At 43.4% G+C, this 26,743-nt stretch overlaps 1 protein-coding gene across 1 annotated transcript in view; it reads right to left on the bottom strand.

The window, feature by feature from the left end:
* Positions 1-26,743, bottom strand: part of LOC126481138 (bestrophin-4) — a 569,514-nt gene that overhangs the window by 111,672 nt on the left and 431,099 nt on the right. The window contains exon 5 of the mRNA XM_050104689.1: positions 20,853-21,091. Within this exon, the coding sequence (XP_049960646.1) occupies positions 20,853-21,091 (239 nt within the window). The remainder of the gene's footprint in view (positions 1-20,852; positions 21,092-26,743) is intronic.

The following is a 26,743-nucleotide window of genomic DNA, read 5'->3' as shown; positions in this document are numbered from 1 at the left end:
AAGCTTTATTCAAGAGTTGTACAGTTTGGGGACAAGCTTATTTCCGCTGCAATCCCATTTTCAAGGTATCTGCAGTTATAAAGCGTTGTTAGTATATACAATATTTACGTTTTATTTATGACTGGTTGTGTAACATTGTCTCGTGTACTTATTTCCATATCTCATCGTTGATGTTGTAGCTGTCAAATATTTCTGCGTATTATATTTGTAGCACAGATTGAGTTGCTTTTATTTATACTAAGATGCTGCTGCTGAGTGATTTTCTTTGAAATTTTCGTCTGCTATACATCTTTGCTTGACAGAAGCACAACTGTCACATTTACAGGAAAACGAAAATTTCAACAAAAGTTCTCTACGTCTACGTGATTACTCTGCTATTCACAACAAAGTGCCTGGTAGAGGGTTCAGTGAACCACCTTTGTTTCTCAAGAACATCTATTTAAAAAAAATTATACAAACAAATCATCCGCGCTAGAAATAAATACGCAGAAATATTTAACAGCTACCAGATCAATAATATGACACTGTTACAAAATCAGGCAGCGGACGGCGCAACGGAAAGAATACAAGAACCAGCGGAGTGTACGCTGATATGAAACTGTTATTGTATACAGAATGAAATTTTCACTCTGCAGCGGAGTGTGCGCTGATATGAGACATCCTGGCAGATTAAAACTTTGTGCCGGACAAAGACACGAACTCAGGACCTTTGCCTTTCGCGGTACTGGCGGAATTAAAGCCGTGAGGACGGAACGTGAGTCGTACTTAGGTAGCTCAGATGGTAGAGCACTTGCCCGCGAAAGGCAAAGGTCCCGAGTTCGAGTCTCGCTCCGGCACTCATTTTTAATCAGTCAGGATGTCTCATATCAACGCACACTCCGCTGCAGAGTGAACATTTCATTCTGAATACAAGAACAGTTATCCGAAGGTCGTCGATCGAGTATGTATGTGGAAGTATCACTTTTTATTTTCAATTTTTACGTTACGTACGCTGCAAATAAATCGAGATAATGTTCAATATATCGTATTTGATGTGATGAAACCGTATGTGCACAAAAACCAATTTCTTTTATTAATTCACTCCTTGAAAGGACAGATAATCCCACAATTATACGGCGACATTTTCCAAGAATAATGAAGGTTCCCTTAGTGCAGTATTAAAGTGATCTCTCCCCCCGCACAAATGCACTCCACTAGTGCAACTCTACGACATCAACTTTTACCCTCAGCTAGGGAATTTGGCCAGAAATCTTCAAAAATGCTCTTATCTCATCGAGAGAGAAAAAGAACTCACATCCCGAGAAGACTGAATCCAAATACGTTCGGTTGCACATCAGCTGCTATCGTCGCCAATGGTTGGCGGAATGACGCGTTACGTGTGGTTTGCTGCAAAACTGTGCGGCGAGAGAGAACCTTTTATCAACGGACACCAAATTTTTTCTTGTACAGCAGCTTTAAAACAACGTGTAATTGAAAAATGCGACGTTTATAATATGAGTAAGACGCCGACAGAATTACTAGTTTGTCTAGTTTTAGGATGAGTATTACCCCAATACGTGTATATCATCAACTGTAAAATAAACAAAAGTGTATAATTTTTATATGCGAAATTTCGTGTAAGCTTTACAATGCCTCATCAGGTATTTATTTGAAATCCTAAATTTTCCTTTGCCTTTCCTTCAAATGTGTTTTACAAAAATATTAACAAATACAATATATCGAGAATTATTTCTGTTTGTTTGATTTATAAGTAACGTAAAAATTGAAAATACAAAGAAGTCCGTCGTTGGGACTCGATCCCATGACGTTGCATTACTGTTCTATAATCTTTCCGCTTCGCCAACCTCTGCCACGTTATCAAGCTAACATATGAGGGTTGGAACTTTAATAGTGGCAACTATTTATTTACAGCTCTAGCAAAATAGATACGTGTTTCAAAGTTTTACTGACCTACAAAGTAATCACCAGTATTGTGTATAATCCGGTGCCAGCGATGTGAAAGTCGTAGGATACTCTTAGCAGTGCCAGATGTGTTGACAGTTAGAGCGGCGCGGTCTATTGCCTGATGAATTTGTAGCAGTTCTGATGCGAATGTCGTGAAGTGTTTCCTTCAGTTTAGATATCGAGTTGAACTCACGAGGGCTTAAGTCAGGGGAGTACAGTAGGTGGTATAGCACTTAGCACTTAAGCGATTTCAGGAAATCACAGAAAAATCTAAATCTCGTTGGCCGGACGACGATTTGAACCGTCGTCCATTCGAATGCAAGTCCAGAAGTCCAGTGGCCGGCCGCGGTGGCTGTGCGGTTCTGGCGCTACAGTCCGAAACCGCGGGACTGCTACGGTCGCAGGTTCGAACCCTGCCTCGGGCATCGGTGTGTGTGATGTCCTTAGGTTAGTTAGGTTTAAGTAGTTCTAAGTTCTAGGGGACTTATGACCTAAGATGTTGAGTCCCATAGTGCTCAGAGCCATTTGCACCAGAAGTCCAGTGTGCTAACCACTGCGTTAGCTCCCTCAGTGACTGAACACCGTCCTTTTAATCAAGCGATATCTCATATTATCGTGTGGCTGTACTCAAGTCATTGCCTGCCGCGGACCTCTTGGTGTCAGGCAATAACAACACGACAAAAAAAGAATAAAGAAAACAACGACTGTTTCAAATACCTTGGTACAACGAGAATTTTAATAATTCCATTTACTCGGGAATGCAGGAGCAATGCTGTTAGCTGTTCCGAGAAAAAGATATGTCACTGGTACGCTTTTGTTTGTTTCCCTGGCTAGCGGCGCGTAAAAATAGCTCTGGCGTGCAGGACGCGGATGTGTTGAGGTTTTGGTTGTAACAGATAAGGTGTTAACTCGCTCCAGGAATGGTGAGCTCATCTGTGTTTTGTCTCCGGTTCCGTGAGGCGCCGTTTCCGCACGTGGGAAACTGAGGTTTCCCACAGTGGGCCATCCAGGAACTAGACCTCGCCCTGACGACATCCGAGCTGAGGAGACAGGGCAATTAAAGGGGACGTGTTCGCGGCTATCCGTCGTTCCGTAGCAGTTGCGACGGTCAATCAAGGTACACTGACCGGCACAAAAAATCGCAACACTTCAATTGCTTAGAAAAACTGAAATTTATTTTAAATTTGTGACACTTTTATGACACTAATTCACTATCTTATGATTGGATATTGAGGTAAGGTCCCATCTAAGTGTTCAACAATGAATAAAAAAAAGACTATTATAAAAGAATTTAACAAATTAAGTCAGAGATGCACGCGTCAAGGACATTTTGAGTAAGCTCATAAAGGATGTTAATACACTTCACACTATACTTCACAGACCTCGGAAACGATTGAGTAGACCCTTGTTCGCACCTTCAAAAGCGTGTATTGCCACCTCTTGCAGAAATGACGGCATTCAACCGATCAGGCATGCTCTTGATTAATGTGGTAATGCCGTGTTGGTGAATCACATCCCATTATTCGAGGAGGACGTTCCGTAGATTCTGTAGGGTCTAGATGGTGCTGACAGGCTCTTCTTCCCAGCCAGTCCCAAACGTGCTCAATAGGATTCAATTCAGGGCTTCGAGCAGGCCAATCCGTAGCATGAATCCCTGCTCATCCAAGAACTCTTGCACAATTCTCGCAACATGTGGCCCTGCATTGTAGTGAATTAGTGTAAAATCATCACCAGTAAATGGATCAAAAGGAATAACATGCTCCAGAAGGATTTCCTCCACATAGCGATGTGCTGTAAGGCTCTCATGCTCCACGAAGACCGAATCCGCGCTGGAAGCCGTATTGATTCCTGTCCACGCCATCACAAAACCGTCCTGAAAAGGCGACCTGGATGAGAATGTGCAAGCCGAATACTTGTCCCCTGGCCTTCTCCAGAACCTCTGTACTCGGTCAGGTGATCTGAGGCCAAATCGCGGCTCATCGGTGAGTAACACTTCATTCCATTGTTGCACTGTCCAGCCAAGATGTTTCCCTGCGAAACGTTGTCAAGCTGTACAGTGCTCTCTGGTGAGTTCCGGACCTGTAACAGGTGTTCTGAATTGAAGATTAGCTTCTGCCAGTCTTCTCCAAACGTTTCTCTCGCTAACACCGACCACTCGAATCTGGTGGAGTCTATTTCATGCTTCATATGGGATGGTGTGATGGTTTTGGAGAACTTGAAGTTGTAAGAAGCGGTCATCTCTGTCCGATGTTCTCTTTTCAGGCCTGGTCTCCTTGCAAAGCCTCCAGTTTCCCTGTACCTTCGTACATTTCCAGAAATCGTGGGAGATGTAGTCCTCAACATTTCTGCAATGTAATACATGCTGCGGCCATCTTCCACCAAATCACAAGCTTTTGCACCTTTTCTTAACGGCATGTTTACTCCAGAAAGCTGACTACGACCATCACAGAAAACTCCTGCAAACACGTGTGACTGAAGGGGGAACAATTCAGGGTGGAACAATAAGCGCTACCAGGGGGGGGGAAGACATTATTCGTTCACATTCATTGATGTGTTTTATAGGTGGCGCGGGAAACATCAGTTGAGGTTAGTGCAATAAACAATCAACACTTCATTGCTTTTTCGCAAAGCAGTGCCAATAATATACTTCATCTAAAAAATTGGTTGAAGTGCTTCACTTTGATTAAATAACTACCCAATAATTACACATGATTTAGTAAGTGTTGCGTTTTTCGTGCCGGTCAGTGTGTAATGCCTGTTGTTTCTAATAGCGTGGATCGCACCAGGTTACCAAAACAAACTCGCCATATTATGTTACACGGCCTAGTCACATAAAAGTGACCACCGCTCATGTTCGACTCAATGTGCAATAACCACTCACAGATGGCAGGTGACGGCGGCGGCAGCAGCAGCAGCGGAGGGAATATAAGGCGTGTCGGAGGGGGGGGGGGGGGGGGGGTGATTTGTCTGACCTCCAAACGGGTATGACCATTGGCTTTCGAGCCAAGAGTGGAACCGTTTCGGAAACGGCTAAGCTTGTAAACTGTTCGCGTGCCACCATGGTTAAATTATACTGTGCATGGCAAAATGGCGCTCTCCAAAAGCAGCGCCGAGTTAACTGCAGTGCTTCACGGGCCACAGGTGAAAGGAGTGAACGACGGCTGCGGAAATATGTACGGACTGTTGGGTAAATGATGCCCTGATGAACCAAGGGGCTACCAACAGTCTCTCCTCAACGACCATACAGCGAATGTTGCTGCGTATGAGCTTCCGTGGCAGGCGCCTGTTTCATGTACCCATGCCGACTGCTGCCCATCAGCGACGAAGGCTGGAATTTGATCGCCAATACCGCAACTGGACCTGCACTGAGTGCCGACAGATGGAATTTTCAGATGGATCACGTTTTAAACTCCATCGGCGTGAAAAGTCTTAAAGCAACATCCTGCAACAATGGTCGGAAGGGTCCAGGCTACAGCCGCTAGTTTTATGGTCTGGGGAATGTTTTCGTGGCATTCCCTGGATGATCACGTCAATCTGGAAGACACACTGGGTCAACACAGGAGTGCATCTATCCTTGTGGTACATGTCCACACCTAAATGCGGTTTGTTTTTCGTTGGCACGATGGCAGCTGCCAGCAGGACAATGCAACGTATCACAGGGCTCGCAGTGACGTGCGTGATTCGGGCACCAGGATGAGGTTACTGTACTACCCTGGCCTCCAAACTCCGCGGATTTAAACCCAGTCGAGAATCTGTGGGATTATCACGATAGAGCTGTTAGCGTCATGAATCCTCAACAGAGAAACCTAGCGCAGCTGGTCTTGACACGGTTATGCTGGTATCTTCCAGAATCTCACTGACTCTCTTCCAGGATGTCTCGCAGCGATCTGCGTTACAAATGTTGGTTATTCAGCCTTTTAACACGTGGTCAAATTACCGTGACTGGACACAGTAATTACATAATAACACATCGGGTGTAAGCCACTAGTTTATTCACATAATGACGATAAAGTTCAAGATTCATTGAACGGGGGTTTACTACCGACAACGTACGTTGCTACAAGCCGCATGTCTCTCGACATGCGGGTCCCCAGTTCGATTCTCATTACTTGCAATTATTTTGACTATGAGGACGTGACACCACCAGGAAGAGGGATCCATTTCAGCCATCATAGTAAGAACCACTGACTAGAATCAGGACGTTACTCAAAACAATTGCAGGTGGTGGTTATCGAACCTCACACGAAGCCAGCTAGACACTGTAAGTGCCATACCACAGCGGACGATGCAGAGGACGCAAAAATATAAATAAACTGCCAGAAAAGTTTGCAACGCTATGAGGCAATTCGCAGACGACGCAGTTGGTAAACAGTGAGGTGATGTCATTAGATGCTGTTACGAAATGCAGGAAGTTATGCCGATGTTCAGCATTTGCTACAAAATCTGGTAGCAGACGCAACACATAAAAGGGCCGTGCAAGGAGCTTACACGATCAGATACTAATTGCCGGAATCAGCCACGGACGCCAGGTATCTGGGAGTATCTGCCCGCTGAGCTTTTAAGCTTTGACAGCCACTTTAAATTAGCCACGTAGAAGGTCAATTACAAAACGCTCGTTCGATGATTTCTTGAGTACTGTTTGTCTTCTTGGGATCCTTACCAAGTCAAGTATGATTAACAGAGAGAGAAAAAGAAAAAGAGAAAGAGAGAGAAAAAGAAAAAGAGAAAGAGAGAGAAAAAGAAAAAGAGAAAGAGAGAGAAAGAAAAAGAGAAAGAGAGAGAAAGAAAAGGAGAAAGACAGGAAGAGAGAGAGCGAGAGAGAGAGAGAGAGAGAGAGAGAGAGAGAGAGAGAGAGAGAGAGAGAGAGAGAGAGAGAGGGGGGGAGGGAGAGAAGAGGAAGGGTGGATAGGTGGGTAGCAAGTAGGTAGGTAGATGGCTACGAAGTATACATGTAGCATTACTTACGTTAATTTTTTTCGTATTTACGTATTTAAAAGAGAAACGTGTGATTCAAAATTTCTGAATGATGCTGCATTTTCACTGCAGGGGTATCGGACATTTATGGCGGGAGAGATTTTTGGAATTAGGTCCTGGTAGCTATGCTGGAACCAGGACTACCCTCACGACAGTCAAGATAATGAAATGGCTTTCAATTGTGTATTATTTTAAGGAGAGCGGGAAGCCAATGGGAAATTAGTTGCTGGATCGCTTGAAAAATGCTAAGTTGCACGGCAACAGCTACTTTGAACAAATCGACTTTTTAGTCACAGTTTTAACGTGTCTGGCTAAGAACGGCTGTAGAGCGCCTTACAAACTGTTCGCATTGTCCCGCTGAAGTGCAATGGAGGGTCTTATCGATGCAGAGATATGAGCACTATGCGTAAGGAAATAAAGTTTAGAGTTTATTACGCCGTCTGCGTAGTGGCTATCAGACACGTAACGATAGGTAAGTAGGAGAAGAATGAACTTACTTGAGTAACCAATCCGTTACTTGCCTTGAGTGACTTTGCGTAGGACATAAAATCTAAGGATATCTAAACGTAAGTTCGAACTATGCTTCTCACGAACATGACTCAAGTGCTATAGCAGACGTGATTTTTTCTTAATATTACACAATTTCATTTTTCTTATTTGCTGTTTGATTTCGATATCTGTGGTTAAAAAGCAACCCAAATCTCAGCAGGAAACGGCTGATCATAGTAGGCACTTACACCATGTATCCAGTAGCTGTCTTTTCTTTCCCTAAGGCGTTTTCTGTCCAAATAGGATATTATTTACACATCGTGTACAATACTCTTTCTTTCTTTGCGTAAGCTAGTTTCAAGTTATTCGCCTTGTCCACACTGTAAAACAAACACATCATCAAACATATCAAATTTTTCCATTATTCGTTATAAAACTTTCTAGTTGCGCGACATGATATTTCTTCAACAAATGCGGACTGAATGACCTGACAAAGTCACTGCAATACAAGAATCCATCTGCGTCCAATCATTAAGTTGTATGATGTTTGATCTAAGATAGGGCATCCGCAGAAATTTATCCACAGAAGTTTCTAAAACAGTCACTCTCGATATAACTGACGAACGTTTCGAGCTCCACAAATTACTTTTCACAATAAGCACACAAAACGTACTGTATGTCAAACGACTGATAGAAATAACCTTAGAATTTTTATGGTAGATTACCTTGACAACTTAACATTGATCAAACTTAGAGTGTAGGTTAAGTACGGCTTTTTATGTTGTTAATGTAAGTGTCGATTTTTTTTTAATTTAACGTTGAGAAATTACATTATCATATGATTAATTCCAGAATATTTAACGAATTGTGAAATAAAGTTGGAAAGCTAGAAAATATTCACAAAAGATCTTTATTCATATTACATTAACATTAGCTTGAAACTGAATATTAAAAATATGTCAGAAGAAAAAAGTTACACGACTGAAAGTCTTGTAAAATCTTGGCGACATGTGGGCGGGCATTATCCTCCAACAGAACGATGCCGATCGTCAACATTCCTGGGTGTCCGGAATTTATGGCGCGCTCCAATTTTTGCAAAGCGTCCACGTACCGCTGTGCGTTAATTGTGGCGCCGTGTTTCAGAAAGTCAATGAGCAGGTGGTCCGTGCAGGCAAAGGAAAAGGTTATCATGATTTTCCCAGAGCTGGCTGCCTGTTGTTTCGACTACGCTGCAGAAGTTTTGCTGGAGCAGTTACACGTCACACAGTTATGGCGAATATTTTTGAAGTAATAAACTTACTTTTTTTTCTCATTTGTCTTGTTTTCATTTGATAGATCCTTATACAATTGCTCTACTGTGTAAAGCAATACATAATCAGCAAGCCATCACGTGTCATCGGCCACATACAAACGTTCCGTTATGAAGCGAAGTCAGGGGGAGCCCTTGTGTGGTTTGCGGACGGGTGATCGCTCGTGAAGGTATACTGCTGTCACTTTTGGATCTGGAAGGGAATACGCACCCCAGGGTGTTGGATCTATCCTCTCTGGACAGCTCGATAAGGGCCAAAGAGAATACCACAGATAGGCAACACCGCGATTACAGTGAAGCAAACTGAACAATCCTCCGCAATGTTTTTGGAAGTCAGAACAAAGGGGCATGGTACACTATTTCCTCAAAAGTACCCGGACACCTGGCTGAAAATGACTTGCAAGTTCGTGGCGCTCTCCATCGGTAATGCTGGAATTCAATATGGTGTTGGCCCATCCTCCGCCGCAGGCCATGCATTATGAACAGGTGCTCGATTGTGTTGAAAGATGCAATCGCCATCCCCGAATTGCTCTTCAGCAGTGGGAAGCAAGGTACTTAAAACATCAATTTAGGCCTGTGCTGTGACAGTGCCACGCAAAACAACAAGGGATGCAAGCCCCCTCCACGAAAAGCACGACCACACCATAACACCATCGCCTCCGAATTTTCCTGATGGCACTACACACGCTGGTAGATGACGTTCTCCGGGCCTTCGCCATACCCAACCCTACCATCGAAAAAAATCAAATGGTTCAAATGGCTCTGAGCACTATGGGACTCAACTGCTGAGGTCATTAGTCCCCTAGAACTTAGAACTAGTTAAACCTAACTAACCTAAAGACATCACAAACATCCATGCCCGAGGCAGGATTCGAACCTGCGACCGTAGCGGGCTTGCGGTTCCAGACTGCAGCGCCTTTAACCGCACGGCCACTTCGGCCGGCCCTACCATCGAATCGCCACATTTTGTACCATGATTCGTCACTCCACCTAACGTTTTTCCACTGTTCAACCGTCAAATGTTTAAGCACGCTACGCCAAGCGAGGCGTCGTTTGGCATTTATCGGCGTGATTTGTGGCTTATGAGCAGCCGCTCGACTATGATATCCAAGTTCTCACACCTACCGCCTAACTGTCCTAGTACTTGCAGTGGTTCCTGATGCATTTTGGAATTCCTGTGACATGGTCTAGATAGATGTATGCCTATTACACATTACGACCCTTTTCAACTATCGGCGGTCTCTGTCAGTCAACAGACGAGGTCGGCCTGTAAGCTTTTGTGCTGTGCGTGTCCCTTCACGTTTCCACTTCAGTATCACATCGGAAACAGTGGACCTATGGATGTTTAGGAGTGTGGAAATCTCGCGTACAGACGTATGACACAAATGACAACCAATCACCTGACCACATTCGAAGTCCGTGCGTTCCGCGGAGATCCCCGTTCTGCTTTCTCACGATCTCTAATGACTACTGAGGTGGCTGATGTGGAGTACCTGGCTGTAGGTGGCAGCGCAATGCACCTAATACGAAAAACGTTTGTTTTTGGGGATGCCCGGATACTTTTATCACATAGTGTACGTGATAGTGTGTAAAGAAATTGCGAAACCTAGCCGAAAGTAATAAATTCACATATTCACGCAAAGTTACACACATGACAGTTATTTCTGTGGTGGTGTATAACAGCAACGAACAAAACCAACAATAGATAACACTTTTAAACAATACGCACGCAAAGTGAGGTATATTCTTAGCTTCACTGCTTCTGCGCGCTCGGTTATAAACTGCACAAAAATGGTTCAAATGGCTCTGAGCACTATGGGACTTAACATCTGAGGTCAGCAGTCCCTAGAACTTAGAACTACTTAAACCTAACTAACCTAAGGACATCACACACATCCATGCCCGAGGCAGGATTCGAACCTGCGACCGTAGCGGTCGCGCGGTTCCAGACTGTAGCGCCTAGAACCACTCGGCCACATCGGCCGGCTATAAACTGCACAAACTTTAGGCGTGATCTCGAAAAGAAATTCGGAAACAGAATATCTCACAAGCTCGCACACGTACTATTTCGCTTTTAAAATAATCACAGAATGGCGAGTGATTAAAATGAGGAACCCACAACTGCTTTCACTGGTATTCGTCGATAATCACTCTCTTGACATTCCACGCTCGTTAATTTTGAGAAGAGTCATGGTATTTCGTTGTTTCCGTATTATAACTTGCGTGTTATGACAGTACGCTGTTTCAGAGCAATGTCGCATCGATGATTTGTCCCAAACACGTTTGGATACGATTTGTTATAACTACATGTCAGTTAAGGATACGTGAACTGCAAAAGTCCTTGGAGGTTCTAAAACGAACGATAATAATTTTCGGAACTGTCACCGATCGCATTGATTATGCGTTAGAGATGTACGATAGGGTGGTGATGATTGGTTTGTGGGGCCCAATTTTTACACAATCCAATTTTTTTTACACCGTCCAATATAGCCACTGTCACGAATGATGAGATGAAATGATGACTACACAAACACCCAGCCCCCGGGCAGAGAAAATCTCCAACACGGCCGGGAATCGAACTCGGGACCCCGTGATATGCGATAGGGGAGTCGAAGAAAGTATGTTAGCATCCTGGTACACGCTTTTTTTTATCTTCGCGTTTGTAACACACTCTGAGACTTCCTTATTCATGTAACAGTGTCATAAACTGCCAGTGCCGGCCGCGGTGGTCTAGCGGTTCTAGGCGCTCAGTCCGGAACCGCGGGACTGCTACGGTCGCAGGTTCGAATCCTGCCTCGGGCATGGATGTGTGTGATGTCCTTAGGTTAGTTAGGCTTAAGTAGTTCTAAGTTCTAGGGGACTGCTGACCTCAGCAGTTAAGTCCCATAGTGCTCAGAGCCATTTGAACCATAAACTGCCACGATCGATGTTGTCAGCATATAAGGAATAAGTTTCTTCGATTTTGTGACTCGACACTGATTAAAAAACGAAGGGTGCCGCTGCTGCGAGTGCAACAATGACACATTCATTCTTGTCACAAACATTTGGCCGTTTTCTCAGAATATTTCGCGATTTTAAAGGTGGTTGTTGTACAGGAATCTAATCTAACTGTTGCGAGAGAAATGAGCAGCAATTAAATTTATATTCCTTCATGTCACAAATACTTGGCTGTTTATTTCCGAATATGGTGGGATTTCCGAGAGTGTGAATAGAAAGAAGCTTTGAACACAGCTTGAATTGATGCAAATTAAACGAGAAGCAGTCATAAATATGATCTTACTTGTCACAAATATATAGATATCATGGAATCCTTAACAACGCTTTGGTAAATCTAGCGGTCAAGAGAAAGATCGCACCACACAGCAAGTGCAATGGCGCCACGTGACCGATTTCCGAAGCCAGTTGAACACGACAGTACTTCCTCATTTTAGTCACTCGAACACAGAGACTTCCGAAAGTAGGGCGGATAATAGTTGAGTGTGGCACCGCAGGGGGCGCTGGAAAGTGTCACAGCCTCTCTGTGTATACTCCCCCTCTTTGATATGGGCTGTACGGGGAAGACGACTATGGACAGTACCTCGTCACTGTTCTGTTATTTATCTTGACTGCACAACAACATTACCTCTGGCGAAAAAAAGTGACTGCAAACTCACAGTATTTCCCCTCGAACTCTGCGACGTGTCATCTGTAGTTCAGTGATTGCACACAGTCAGTGCCGTAAATGAGTGAGACTTTACAACTAAACAAAACTCTCTATCGCCAGATTCCGGGAGCGGGAAAGTGCCCAGACTTTCGCCCCTTGCGGAAGCCTACGCCATGAGCGACGCCTCTGAAATTTATTGTGGTTTTAAAAGAGACGTAGTTGATGATTCCCGAAAGACAACTGAATATTTTAAACACTAAGGAAGCGATGAATTGCTTATTAACACGTGAACCAAGCAATGATGTCTTCAGAAATGGAATACAAACTTGACTGGGCAAGAAAGATCTTGCTAAAGTCTGCTGATCGATTACATCGATTTAGGAAAAGAACAAAAAATCTCTACCTGTTGTTGCACGGGATTCTAGTTCTATTACATTATTTACAAGTACAATATTATAAACATACAACCGATAAGTAATTTTTAAGGAATCAGTCTCTCCTCATAGTTGTAAGGAATGTTTAAATGTAATATTTCATCAAAGTCGTAGTTATTAGAGATATATGTTCTCAATTCGACGTGGGAATGGGAAAGGGAGACAGGGTGCTACAGGCCGATAATCTCACGCCGTACGTCACTAAAGAGTAAATGAACTTCTGAGTAACATATTTTATGGATGAAGTGTGCCGTTCGTTTACTTATTTCCAGGCAATCACAAAGGCCGGTTCAGAATAAGAAAAGACCTCATTCATGTAAGACGTAGTACCAACAAAGCTGCAATGTTATGTGTCTATTTTCACTACTGGCTTCGAGCAGTGATCATTATAAATTGTACATCGTCTTTAAGACGTGGAAATCTGTTTAACCAAAATCCTAATTTAGCAACCACGACTCTGTGCGCATTTTAACGACTTAAATACGATTTACCAGGTGGTAATCAGCACAAGTAAAAACTAGTATTGAAGTAAAGGAAAAAAAAAACGGTTGCATCTTCGACTTAAACTATAATGTCTTCTATGCAACGTATAACAGCTACGGATAATCGAACTATTACTTCCATACGATAACGTGGTAAAAAAAAAAGCCTGCAGTAGTACCTCAAAAATTAGGTGCAACGAAGAACTCATGAACGAGCAGTATTCCTGATATTGAAAAGGAAACAGAATAAGTCGACGAAGAAGAGATTTGACGCCATTTTAGCTAAACTATTACTTTATTCAAGCGCTTATACAGTTTTAAGGGGTAGAAGAAAAAGTACCAAGGAGGTACCAGAAACCAAATTTTTCTCAGCTTCAAATCAGTCATGATAATCAGGGATCTCCAGAGACAATTCTCTCAAACAATAGTAGACATGTAAATTACGACAGAACTGAATACGGGACGCCGAAAAACCTCAGAAAATTCGAACGCGTTGTGCACGTGCACACGCGAGACTGTCAACGCTTAACACACATTTTCTTTAAACCGAAAGTACTGTCGTAAAAAGAAACTCCAAAACATATGTTCCATCTTTCACTGTATGTTCACATACAGCCGTTTACGACGCCTTTGTTCCTGGCCTTATCTCAACGACATGTATTTGTTGTGGTTCTCGTCATTCCACAAGTCTCAGCGCTGTTCTTAATTCTGAAGCCACGGATCGTTGATAACTTTGTTATTTAACTACTTCCTGCACATACATTTTGTTTAGTGCTTTGTATTCCGAAATAATTAACTGGTGCAGCGGTGAGACGTTGGGCTCGTAATGAAAACGAGAAAGATGATTGTGGTTTTAAGTCCCATCGACAACGGGCTGATCAGAGACTACGGAAGTAGGACATAGGTCTTGTTCTTTCAAAGGAACTATCCCGGTATGTACCTTGAACAATTCAGAGAACCCACAGCGTCCAGTACGCAAATCATTGTCCTACCTTGTTTGGTGAAGTACGAAGTTTGCTCTCTATAAGAAACGGTGAAGTGCTAACGGTCAACTATCGTAAAATTAGCCTCCTAGAACCCCTTCGTTGCTTCGGGGCTACATCTAAGTTTCTGGACAGGAAAGCATTCAACCTATATTCTGATCATCTAAGAAGAAAAACGTGATTACCATTCTGGGTGTCAGAGTTCCTGAGATTAGTAACTAACTGTTCATGTGAGCGGAGCGGTGCTTCTGTTACCTTTGTCATTCCTTATGTGTACAGTGTTGGAACGTTGTGCAGATACGCGACACCACATTGACACCGATATTTTTGTAAATCAGCGATCGCGTCACAAACTAACAGAGTTACAGGAATGGACACAAATATGGAATCACTAAAAACGCAAGATATTATCATGTCTAATAAGGTGTAGGAAACAGCTTCCAGTCGCCTACGAATGGATAAATATAGCTCCTTAATGGTTTTCAAAGGACTCTTATACAATTCTTCCTGGAAAGTTGTGACAAGTTCAGGTAACGATGATGAAGATGGTTTGAGATCAGGCACCATTCTCTCCTAAGTGGACCACAAAAGCTCAATAGTATTGAGACCTGTTGCCTATGGCAACCGGGGGAGGTACTTCACATAATACTTGTCAGTAATGCTACTTTGCAGAGTAACCAAGGCGTCCACGGAATACCACGATAAGACTGTCCAAATTATCACGGGATCACTGCCAAGTTTCACTCTTGGAACGTGAACTCGGACACAAGCTGGAAACAGTGTGACACAAGACTCATCCCATCGAATCACTTCTTACAATTGCTCCATGGTCCATATGTTACGGCTTAGGCATCACGGTTATCTGTTACGGGCTTCTGGAGCTCCCTTTGTGTTGTTTTGATGGTGACAAGGTTCGCGATTGAAACATTCAGTTCTGCTGTGTCTTATGCAGCTGTCGTCCACTTACGTTACGTGACAACACTCTTCCGTCCGTCACGATCGCATTACACTCGTTTCATCCGCGTTGTGACTTAGCAGATGATGTTTTTCCGCTTTCGCTGTATGCGGTAAAAAACCATCCATACGATGCCTCTTGAGACACGAAATACTTCGGCTATCCAAGTACGGAAGCACCCACCATGCGAGAAGCAACACTTTTCCCACGTTCGAATTCACTTAGTTCCGACATAATGCTCTTACAATTACACTGAAGCGCCAAATAAACTGGTCTAGGCATGCGTATTCAAATTCAGAGATATGAAAACAGCCAGGATACGGCGCTGCGGTCGACAACGTCTATATAAGACAAGTGCGTGCCGCAGTTGTTTTTTAGACCGATTACTGCTGCTACAATGGCAGGTTACCAAGATCTAAGTGAGTTTGAACGTGATGTTATTGTCGGCGCACGAGCGATGAAACACAGCATCTCCGAGGTAGCGATGAAGTGGGGATTTTCCCGTACGACCATTTCACGAGTGTAGCGTGAATATCAGGAATCCCGTAAATCGTCAAATCTCCGACATCGCTGCGTCGGGAAAAAGATCCTGCAAGAACTGAACCGACGGCAGATGAACAGAATCGTTCAACGTGACAGATGCGCAACCCTTCCGCAAATAGCTGCAGATTTCAATGCTGGGCCATCGACAAGTGTCAGCGTGCGAAACATTTAACGAAACATCATCGATATGGTCTTTTGGAGCCGAAGCCCCATTCGTGTATCCTTGATGACTGCACGACACAAAGCCTTACGCCTCGCCTGGGCCCTTCAAAAACGCCATTGGACTATTGATAACTGGAAACAGGCTGCCTGATCGGACGAGTCTCGTTTCAAATTGTATTGAGCGGATGGATGTGTACAGATATGGAGTCAAACTCATGAATCCGTGAACCCTGCATGTCAGAAGGGGACCTTTCAAGCTGGTGGAGGTTCTGTAATGGTGGACCATGTGCAGTTGGGGTGATATGGGACCCGTGATACGTCTATATGCGACTCTGACAGGTGACACGTATGTAAGCATGCTGCCTGATCACCTGCATCCATTCATGTCCATTGTGCATTTCGAGGGGCTTGGGGAATTCCAGCAGGATAATGCGACATCCCACACGTCCAGAATTGCTACAGAGTGGCCCCAGGAAACACTCTTCTAAGATTAAACACTTCCGCTGGCCACCAAACGCCCCAGACATGAACTGAGCATATCTGGAATACCTTGCAATCTATTATTCCGAAGAGATCTCGTCCCCCTCATGCTCTTACGGATTTATGGACAACCCTACAGGACTCATGACGTCAGTTCCCTCCAGCACTATTTCGGACATTAGTCGAGTCCATGCCACGTCATGTTGCGGCACTTCTCCGCGCTCGCGGGGGCCCTACACGGTATTAGGCAGATGTACCAGTTTCTTTGGCTCTTCAGTGTATAAAGAACACTGTTCTGACCATGACTGACACTTGCAACGTATTAAGGACATTGCATGTGTCGTTCATGTTCAAATGCAATAGCACAGCCTGCAGTCTTCGCGAGCATCAGCATTATGTTTAACGAAAGTATTTCTCGCGGTGCTTCTTTTTTTATTTCTCCCCCTTTATGCTTGTTGAGACAAAATTCTTGTTTCAAGCAGTGATCTACTGGAAGGTTAGATTGTTCAACAACAGTAACTTCAAGCATTAATGGTGCATTGAAACGGGTATTCAAAGGAAGGGGCAGCAGGCTGCCAAGGTCCCGTCGATGACGAGATTATAGAGGAAATAGCTCAACATCGGGGAATAAAATCGGCCAAGTCCTTTCAAGGTCACCACCTCTACATTTGAGTTAAGGAGTTTCGGGGAATTACGGAAAACCACAGTCTGCAAGACTGGATGGGGATCTCCCGGACAGGAAGTCGGTGCCTTACTATTACACCAGCTCGCTGGGTGCAGGCACTCCTTGCATAGCGGCTGCGTTACTGCACCGCAGACATCGACGTAATTCCTAGTAGTAAATTTCTTGGCCTTTGCGTGGTTACACCAGGCGACATGATAATATATCACGGTAGCATCAGACACTAAAGGCAACTACTGACAACGACGGTGGACATGGTCAGCGAAGGCTTGAATGATCATTGAGTCCTAAATTAGAAAGTAAACCGGAAGAATTCTATCTAGTGCCTGATAGTGCCATTAACATCTCAATATCTCAGCTGTTTATGCCGCAAATGGAGTTTAGTCACGTTACTAGTAGCTGAACACAACAATGTGGCTTTAGAGTATACATCTGAATTATCTAAGACTTGCACCGCATATATTGCGCTAATGGAGGTGGTGTTGGTGCGGTTTTCACAAAATGGATTAGTAGTCAGACCTTTCGTATTGTTATCCACTAAACAGATCGTAATAATACTTAGCAAGTATATGTTTTGTGCAAACACACACTTTAAATTGATCACTGACTACTGACATTAACAAACTAAGAGTAGAGTAAATTAGGATGTCAGTGGTGTTTCTTTCAGGATTTACGAGACATCGTATTTTCAACAGTTTTCACACTGATACTTGTTTGTGCCATCAACCTGCGTAATTGCTAGGTACGATCATGTTACGTTCCCTTGCAGTGTGCTTCTGTGTTCCTAGAGGGCACTGCGACCTTGCTAGTCAGAGCGTGGCAGTCCAAGCAGAAGGCCGTGAGTGAACGATGCGAGTTACCAATACACAAAAGGACGACATGCTTATGGTGCATGGAGAGTGTAGGAAGAATGCAGTTCGTTTTTGTACGGTGTATGCGGCAAGATACCACAATAGACGTCAACCATCTCGGCAGTTATTTATCAGCCTCTTCGGTCACTTACGTGAAAGTGGTAGTGTACCACCTAGACGGTAACAGAAGGAAACAAGTGACGACAGAAGAGGGGGAAAGTAATGTTGATCCGCACGTTAGCTCCTGCGAAATCGCACGAGGAAGTTGCACGAGTATTCTCTATCGACATAGGTTCCATCCCTATCGCATCTCTTTCCATCAAAAGCTGCATGGAAACGACTATGAGAATCGTGTTAACTTCTGTACATTGGCATTAAGACAGGATACTCCAGATGTATCACGTATCTTGTTTAGGGATGAAGCCAGATTTACCATTCATGGCCAGGTAAACCAAAATGGCTAGAAGCGAATGTCCTAAAATAATGATGCAGGGGTATGCGGCTGGTTGATCACTTACAGACAACATGCATGAATCAGTCACCCTCATTACACATTAAAAATTCCTCCATAATATTTTACGCAGCACGTCGCACGTTTGACAGAATGTTAAGTTGTACTGCACTCTCCTCATCTTCAGTTTCAGCTGAAACAGAGGGAAGGGCTGAATGTTAATTAGCCGCTGCCCTCTTGTCGGAATACAAAACACAGACAGCAAAGACACTGGAGGGTGTTCTCGCTGGAGCAAGAAACCATATGTCGTCAGACTGCGCCCTGTATGTATGTATCACATCTCCTCCTAAACCACTGGACCTATTTCAACTAAAATCTGTACACCTACTATCTTAAGACAAACAATGCGGGGGTAACAACCACCTGCTTGTGAAAATGGCGGGGATGGGGGCGGATAGGTAATGTGGATCCTGACGCGCGAATTTGCAAATTTTACTCACTCGTTGTTTGAGAATGAGAGTACTTATTGACGTGCAACAAACTTCGCACATATTTTCAAACCTTTAGTAAACTTTTTTGGTTAAGAAGCCTCACAAAATGATTAACGGGAAGACGCTTATCGCTTACTACATTTTTGCTGTTCATGCAGTACAACATTTTGATTTATTACTTCTTTATTACTACCTGCTTTCACGACACATTTTGCAGACAGTATTTACATATACTACTAAATTTGCCTGCATAATTTTACTGTGTACGACACATAGTTCAGGAAATATGAGGTCATAAACACTGAGGTGCATAAAAAACTGCCGTATCACGCATGGCGTTTTAATTTATTACGTCTTTACTACTAATTTCATTCCCAACACATTTCGCAACAGTATAAAAATATACCGGGTGATCAAAAAGTCAGTATAAATTTGAAAACTGAATAAATAACGGAATAATGTAGACAGAGAGGTACAAATTGACACACATGCTTGGAATGACATGGGGTTTTATTAGAACCAAAAAAAAACAAACGTTCAAAAAATGTCCGACAGATGGCGCTTCATCTGATCAGCATAGCAATAATTAGCATAACGAAGTAAGACAAAGCAAAGATGATGTTCTTTACAGGAAACGCTCAATATGTCCATCATCATTCCTCAACAATAGCTGTAGTCGAGGAATAATGTTGTGAACAGCACCGTAAAGCATGTCCGGAGTTATGGTGAGGCATTGGCGTCGGATGTTGTCTTTCAGCATCCCTAGAGATGTCGGTCGATCACGATACACTTGCAACTTCAGGTAACCCCAAAGCCAATAATCGCACGGACTGAGGTCTGGGGACCTGGGAGGCCAAGCATGACGAAAGTGGCGGCTGAGCACACGATCATCACCAAACGACGCGCGCAAGAGATCTTTCACGCGTCTAGCAATACTTACTTTTTTTTCCTTGGTTCTAATAAAACCCCATGTCATTCCAAGCATGTGTGTCAATTTTTACCTCTCTATCTACATTATTCTGTGGTTTATTAAGTTTTCAAATTTATGCTGACTTTTTGATCGCCCGGTATATCCGGAAATTTACAGCATTGTACGGCTCATTGTTCAGGAGATATGACGTCCTGGAGATTCAGCTGCAGGGCAAAATTCGCTACAAATACATGTGAAATAAGTGTGAAATATGTAAAAATGTATGTGGTATGTGTGTACTCCGGCAAAGTTGCGGTTAAAAAGCTCCTTCTAAACCTTGCAACGATTTCTAGTAAACGTGGTACACATGTTACTATGTGGAAAGAAATGCTGTGGGGACCAGTACCAGCAACCAGCAACCACTACTCTAATGAGTGGGGTGACAATGCAGAGACAGAAGGGGGAAGAAGATATGGACAGACAGAGAGGGGGAAGGAGGACATGGACACAGATATGAGGGAGAAAGAGATGGACACAGTGAGGTGGAGGAGGAAATAGACAAAGGGAAGAGGAGAAGATAGAGGAGGCAGAGAAGCAGACAGACAGATGAAGGAAAGAGGAGAAGAAGGAAAGAGGAGGAGAAGGACTTGGGAAGGGGGAGGGAGGAGATGGACAGAGGAGGCTGGAGCAGATGGACAGAGTGGGGTGGTGAAGATATACAGACAGAGGGGGGAGTAGCAGAGTGACAGAGAAAGCGATAGAATGAGATGGACTGAGATTTGGGGTCGGGGGGGGGGGGGGGTCTGTGGACAGAGAGAGCGGGAGAAGAAGGTGGAAAGAGAGAGCGAGAGAAGGAGATGGACAGAGAGAGCGGGAGAAGAAGGTGGACAGAGACGAGAGGTAAGGAGGAGATGGGCTGATGGAATGGGAATAAATACATATCTGGGCAATGCTGGTTGCTCAGTTCTATTGTAAGAGTGAACAAGCGTTAGAAAGCAGTAAATGAGCACGTTATTCATAGGATACAGAGAGAGAGAGAGAGAGAGAGAGAGAGAGAGAGAGAGTGGACCTGCGTGTAGACGAGCGGCACGCAGACGGTGTCGTATCCGATGAGCGAGCCGAGCCGGCGCCGGATGTCGGAGAGCTCGACCAGCATGGACTGGACGACGTGGTCGCTGGTGACGAGCGCCTCGCGCCGCGCCCGGTTGATGATATTGGTCGCCCAGATGAGCGGCATCCAGTACTTGGACATGTCCGACTTCTCGTCCATCATCTCGAAGATCTTCTTCTCGCTGTCCATCATCAGGCCTGCAACACACAACACACGTTCTCCATCAGCACAACTGTCTTAGCTACGGTTCCAAGATTCGTGTGCGTCTGTCAGTGTACGCTTATCACCCTTCCCTTGTAAGTTTTAGCCTGGTTCAAAACTCCAAAACGGACGGCAGATATTTAATGTAAATCCATACAAATTACATAAATGGATGTGTATGTATGTATGTATGTATGTATGTATATTTCACATCTCCTCTTAAACCACTGGACCGATTTCACCCAAACTTGGTACATATATCACTTACTGTTTGGAAAGAATCGCAATGGGGAAAAGACTCATCCATCTCTCAAAGGGTGGGGGTGAAAAAGCAGTGTAGCCCATATCGCAAGAATACCTATACTTTAGTCATCCACTATTTGAGTATGAGAGCACTTGGAGACTCGCAACTGAATTTACACATAATTTCAAACCTTTAAAAAAATTTGTCTAGCTGACGACCCCCACAAAATGATGAAATGAAAAAAAAGTTTATCGCTTTCTACAGTTTCACTGTTCACGCAGTGAAACTGCCACTTGAAACATGAGATTTTTATTTATTAATTCTTTACTACCATTCCTGAAACATTTTGCAGACAGTATTCACATACAACACTGAAGGTATCAGAAATATTACATCACTGCACGACACTAAGTTCAGGAGATATGACGTCAAACACTGAATGCGCGAAAAACTACCGTGTGAGACAAGTCGTTTACATTTATTACTTCGTTGCTATTAGCTCCGTTCGCAACACTTTTCACAAACGGTATCCACATACGCCGCTGAATGTAAATATATAAATATATAACTGTATGGCACAGAGTCCATGAGCTATGACGTCATGAACACTCAGATGCGTGAGACACTGCCGCATCATGCACGACGTTTCGATTTGTTTCTCCTTTACTATTAACTCTCCTCAGAACACATTTCACAGATAGTAGGCACATATGCCACTGGATTTACCTCCAAAATTGCATCATTTTACAGATCATAGTTCAAGGATTACGACGTCATTAACATTGAGTTCCGTGAAAATGAAACTGCATTGCGAAATTCGCTAGACATATAGGTGCAATATGCGTACATATACGTGTGAAATATGTTAATTACATGTGAAATATATTTGACATTTGTGTATGCGAGCAAAGCCATGGGTAAAAAGCTCATTCGAAACCCCAGAAACGATTTCAATCAAATTTGGTGCACATATTTGTTACAATCTGGAAAGCAATACTGTAGGTTAAGAACCACCAGCCTCCTATTGCGGTGAGTGTGATAACGTGGAGAGAGAAGGGAGGGTGAGCAGATGAACAGATAGCAAGGAGAAAGCAGGAGATAGGCATAGATAGGAGGAGGGGGAAATCGACAGAGAAAGGAGAAAGAGGGGGAGATGGAGGGAGAGAGAGAGAGAGAGAGAGAGAGAGAGAGAGAGAGAGAGAGAGAGAGAAAGGAGAGGAAAGGGAGATGGAGAGAGAAAAGAGAGGAAGGGGAGAAGGAGAGAGAAAAGAGAGAGGGGGAAATGGACAGACAGGGCAGATGGGGGAGGGGGAGATGGACAGAGGAAGGAGAGAGGGGAGAGATGGACAGAGGAAGGAGAGAGGGGAGAGATGGACAGAGGAAGGAGAGAGGGGAGAGACGGACAGAGGATGGAGAATGGGGGGAGATTGACAGAGACAGGTGTTGGAAGAGACAGGCAGAGAAATGGGGGAGGAGGAGATAAACAGAGTGGAAGGAGAAAACTGATAGAGAAAGGGAAGAAGGGGAGATGAACAGAGAGAGGACATATGAGGAGACGGACAGAGAGAGAGAGATGTGTAGAGACATAGACAGACAGACGGAAGGAGAAAGAGGAAATGGGCTAATAGAAGATTAGAATAAAACAACACTATTTCTGAGAGGTACTCATTAAGCAAATAATACATTCGACGCTGGACCATATTAAACTTTGAATAGGATAGGATACGCCAATAGACAAGCGAGTTTTCATCGTTCACCTCGTTTTTGGATAGCAGTGAGAAATCTACGCAGAGTTTCGTCTCGCAACCTACACTAATATGCTCCATAGAGTTTGTTGTGGTTTCTCTACCACCGGAAGCAGCAGAAGAGGTTCGGAGCGAAACCTGTGGAACACTCACCAAAGCGTCAATGCTAGGATCAAACATCTCCGAAAGACGACTAGCGCTGAGAAGTCTGTGGGAGGACAAGCAAACTGTAGTTCTGCCAGCCGACAAGGGCAATGCAACGGTCGTAGTGTCACGTGCGGTCTACAAAATGATTTTCGATCTTTTCAATCACGCTGCATACATACAGGTAGATGTCGCTATACGAATGAAGTCTAGAGGAAGATTGTTTCCCTTGAATCACTTATCGTAATTTTTCGGCTTAGTAACGGCATTGTAGTAGGACGAGACCGCAGAAAATGACGTGCTGACCAAAAGCACTTGAACATGCTAACATTATGACGACGCTCTTCAGAAAAATCATTTACATATCGTTTCAGGGACTGTAAGAGGCTGGGAATATGCAATAGAAGACAGTATTTATGAAAGTAGGGGATGAGTGAAAACATGAAATTCATAGCTAACCGATAAACAACAGATTACTTATCACTTAGGTGAAAAGAGATCGAAAGAAATGGGGAAACTAGATGAATTACGCGGACAAGTACATAGCCAATATACAAAAACAAGAAAGATTTATTAAGGACACGTATTTATTTGTTGTTATTTATACAAAAAAATATTTCGAACCGTTGATCTACAACCAGAATAATGAGGTCTAACACCATCTGACTTACTAAAATGTCGAAGTATTTGTCGAAAGGTTAATAAACAAAGAGTCCTTCCGAAGTAAGGAATATATTTCTGGGTACAATAATCTATCTCATTATCGTATTGAGAGAAGGACCAGCACAAACTGTGGAATGGACTGGAAAAAAAAAAAAAAAAAAAAAAAAAAAGGAAACATACACAAGACCTATCATAGTTACTGTATCATTTGATACGCGCTAAATATTAACGGTGAGACAAACTACTTGCTCCTGGACACGTAAATGTATCTGTCTCAAGGTAAAAGAGAAACAGCTGAAGTTGTATCTAGGGAATTATTAAGAAATAACGAGAGAAAAAGAGAACACGACACATAGATGCAGTAAGTCTACGACTACATGATTATATGCGAGACAGTTATGACCCTGACATATACGACGGAATCAAGAACGTATAAATACATATGAAGAATGGTTTCGCACGTTTCTAGCCAGACATAACAGAATGTGGTACTATAAAGCTGGATAAGCAGCGAGATGGAAAACGAATGGAAGAAGCTGGAATAGGTCCACCACGGAGGCCCACGCACGCGTTTCCTGCCAGCGTCTCTTAATCTACGAGCCTACATGTCGTTGTTCATTTACAAGCTTTTCAATTTATGGTGTACCATCTTTAAAAGTAGACTCCTAAATAACTAAGTGAACACACCCTAATAACCGCAACAGTGACATCAAAATTCACCTTTAATGAATTGAATGTTAAAACGATTTATTTTTACGTCTTCCGGCTGTTTTTAAAAATAAGTTTCAGGCATAAAAAGTTGGATAATGTCTATTTATGTGCCAGATTTTCGAAGATTGGAATCTCTATTGGTCGCTGAGATTCATCGTTATTTTGCTGATGTCTGACTGTTTTCTCCCACAAAAATAAAACCAATTTTTGGGTCTTGTAGATAATGTTAAGAACATGAGATAGTCAGTTTCCAGCAAAGACGACAGCTTTACGCAACAATTTAAGCGCGTACCGAGGTCGCCGTCAGAAAAAATAACGTCTGCAGAAAGACATAACACTTGGCTATTAGGGAGAATGCCAATAAACCCAATGGTATTGGCAATTAAGTTGGCAATACTTCGGAAGGAGGAAGACTGTCCCAGTCGAATCCATACATATAATAAAAACAGATATTTGTGTGTTTTCCACGTCTCCTGCTAAACCACTGGACCAATTTCAATCAAACTTGGTACACATATCCCTCACTGTCACGCAACCATCGATGGGGTGGTAAGAACCACTTATCTGCCATAGCTCAGGAGATATGACATCTTCAACAATAAGATGCGGTGAAAAAACTGCCGCATCTTAACATAACATTTAAATTTATCACTTATGTGAACCTAACTCTCGTCGCAATAAATTTCGCAGACAGTATCCACACATGCCGATAAATAAACCTACGAAGTTATATCATCGTATCAAAATAGTTCACGACATATAACGTTACAAACACTGAGATTCGTGAAAAATTGACTCATTACACACGACGTTTAAATTTTACTTTTTTACTACGAATTCTATTCGCCACACATTTTGCAGACAGCATCTACATGTGCCGCTGAATGAACCTACAAAATTATCGTTGTCTGATACATAGATCAGGAGGTATGACGTCATGCCGGCTGGAGTGGCCGAGCGGTTCTAGGCGCTACAGTCTGGAGCTGCGCGACCGCTACGCTCGCAGGTACGAATCCTGCCTCGGGCATGGGTGTGTGTGATGTCCTTAGGTTAGTTAGGTTTAAGCAGTTCTAAGTTCTAGGTGACTGATGACCTCAGACGTGAAGTCCCATAGTGCTCAGAGCCATCTGAACCATGGCGTCATGAGCGCTGAGACGCGTGAAAAAATTCCACATCATACATGAAGTTTTACTACTGTATTCTTTACTACTGAGACACTTCTACAGTTGAGTCAACTTAAGAAAATCTCTGACACCTGTCAGCACTTACGACAGCTTTCAGCTGCGAAGCGCAAACGGTTGTAAGCGAAAACAGCAACCGTCTATAGAACTAGAAGAGGCGTTGCCACAGAGTACAAAATTGCGATGTAGACACGCAAAGCAACTGCGCCCAGCGTACATAAACTGTCCGGGATAATCTGACACCGAGTCTACTGCAGGAATACACATGAGGTCTCGTTTCTAATAGAAAATTGGCAAAATGAATGCCGGGTTTGTCAGCTGTTATATCAACAGTCGATCAGGGTTAGAAATGAAGAAGTGCTCACGACATGCGCGTGTCAGAGACCTAGCTGTCGTGCACCCAAGGAAATATATCTTGGTCATCGTCACCACCACCACCACCACCACCACCACCACCACCACCAGTATTACAGAAGTTGAACTTGAAATAATGATTTCAAGACTTAGGAATGGACACAAAAGCGCTGCCTACTCTATTGCTAAAGGATTTATATGTAAGTACACAGCAGTCAGAAAGAGTCCTATACAGGAAGACTGAAAGAAATAGGACACAAGACAAGATCCTCTTGAGAATTACCCAAGTGTGATTTCAAATGGTTCAAATGGCTCTCAGCACTATGCGACATCTGAGGTCATCAATCCCCTAGGCTTAGAACTACTTAAACCTAACTAACCTAAGGACATCACACACATCCATGCCCGAGGCAGGATTCGAACCTGTGACCGTAGCAGCTCCGCGGTTCCGGACTGAAGCGCCTAGAACCGCTCAGCCACAGGGCCAGCCAAGTGTGATTTCCGAAGGGAAATTAAAAATAAACCTACCGTAAAGTGGCCAATTTTTTTTTTATCTTTAGAGATTTACAATATGATTCACTTCGTTATTGCTAAGAAAAGTTTTTG

This window comes from Schistocerca serialis, chromosome 5, assembly GCF_023864345.2.
Source record: "Schistocerca serialis cubense isolate TAMUIC-IGC-003099 chromosome 5, iqSchSeri2.2, whole genome shotgun sequence".
NCBI lineage: Eukaryota > Metazoa > Arthropoda > Insecta > Orthoptera > Acrididae > Schistocerca > Schistocerca serialis.
The sequence above is the reverse complement of the archived record's forward strand: the minus strand, read 5'-3'. Positions and strand labels throughout refer to the sequence as shown.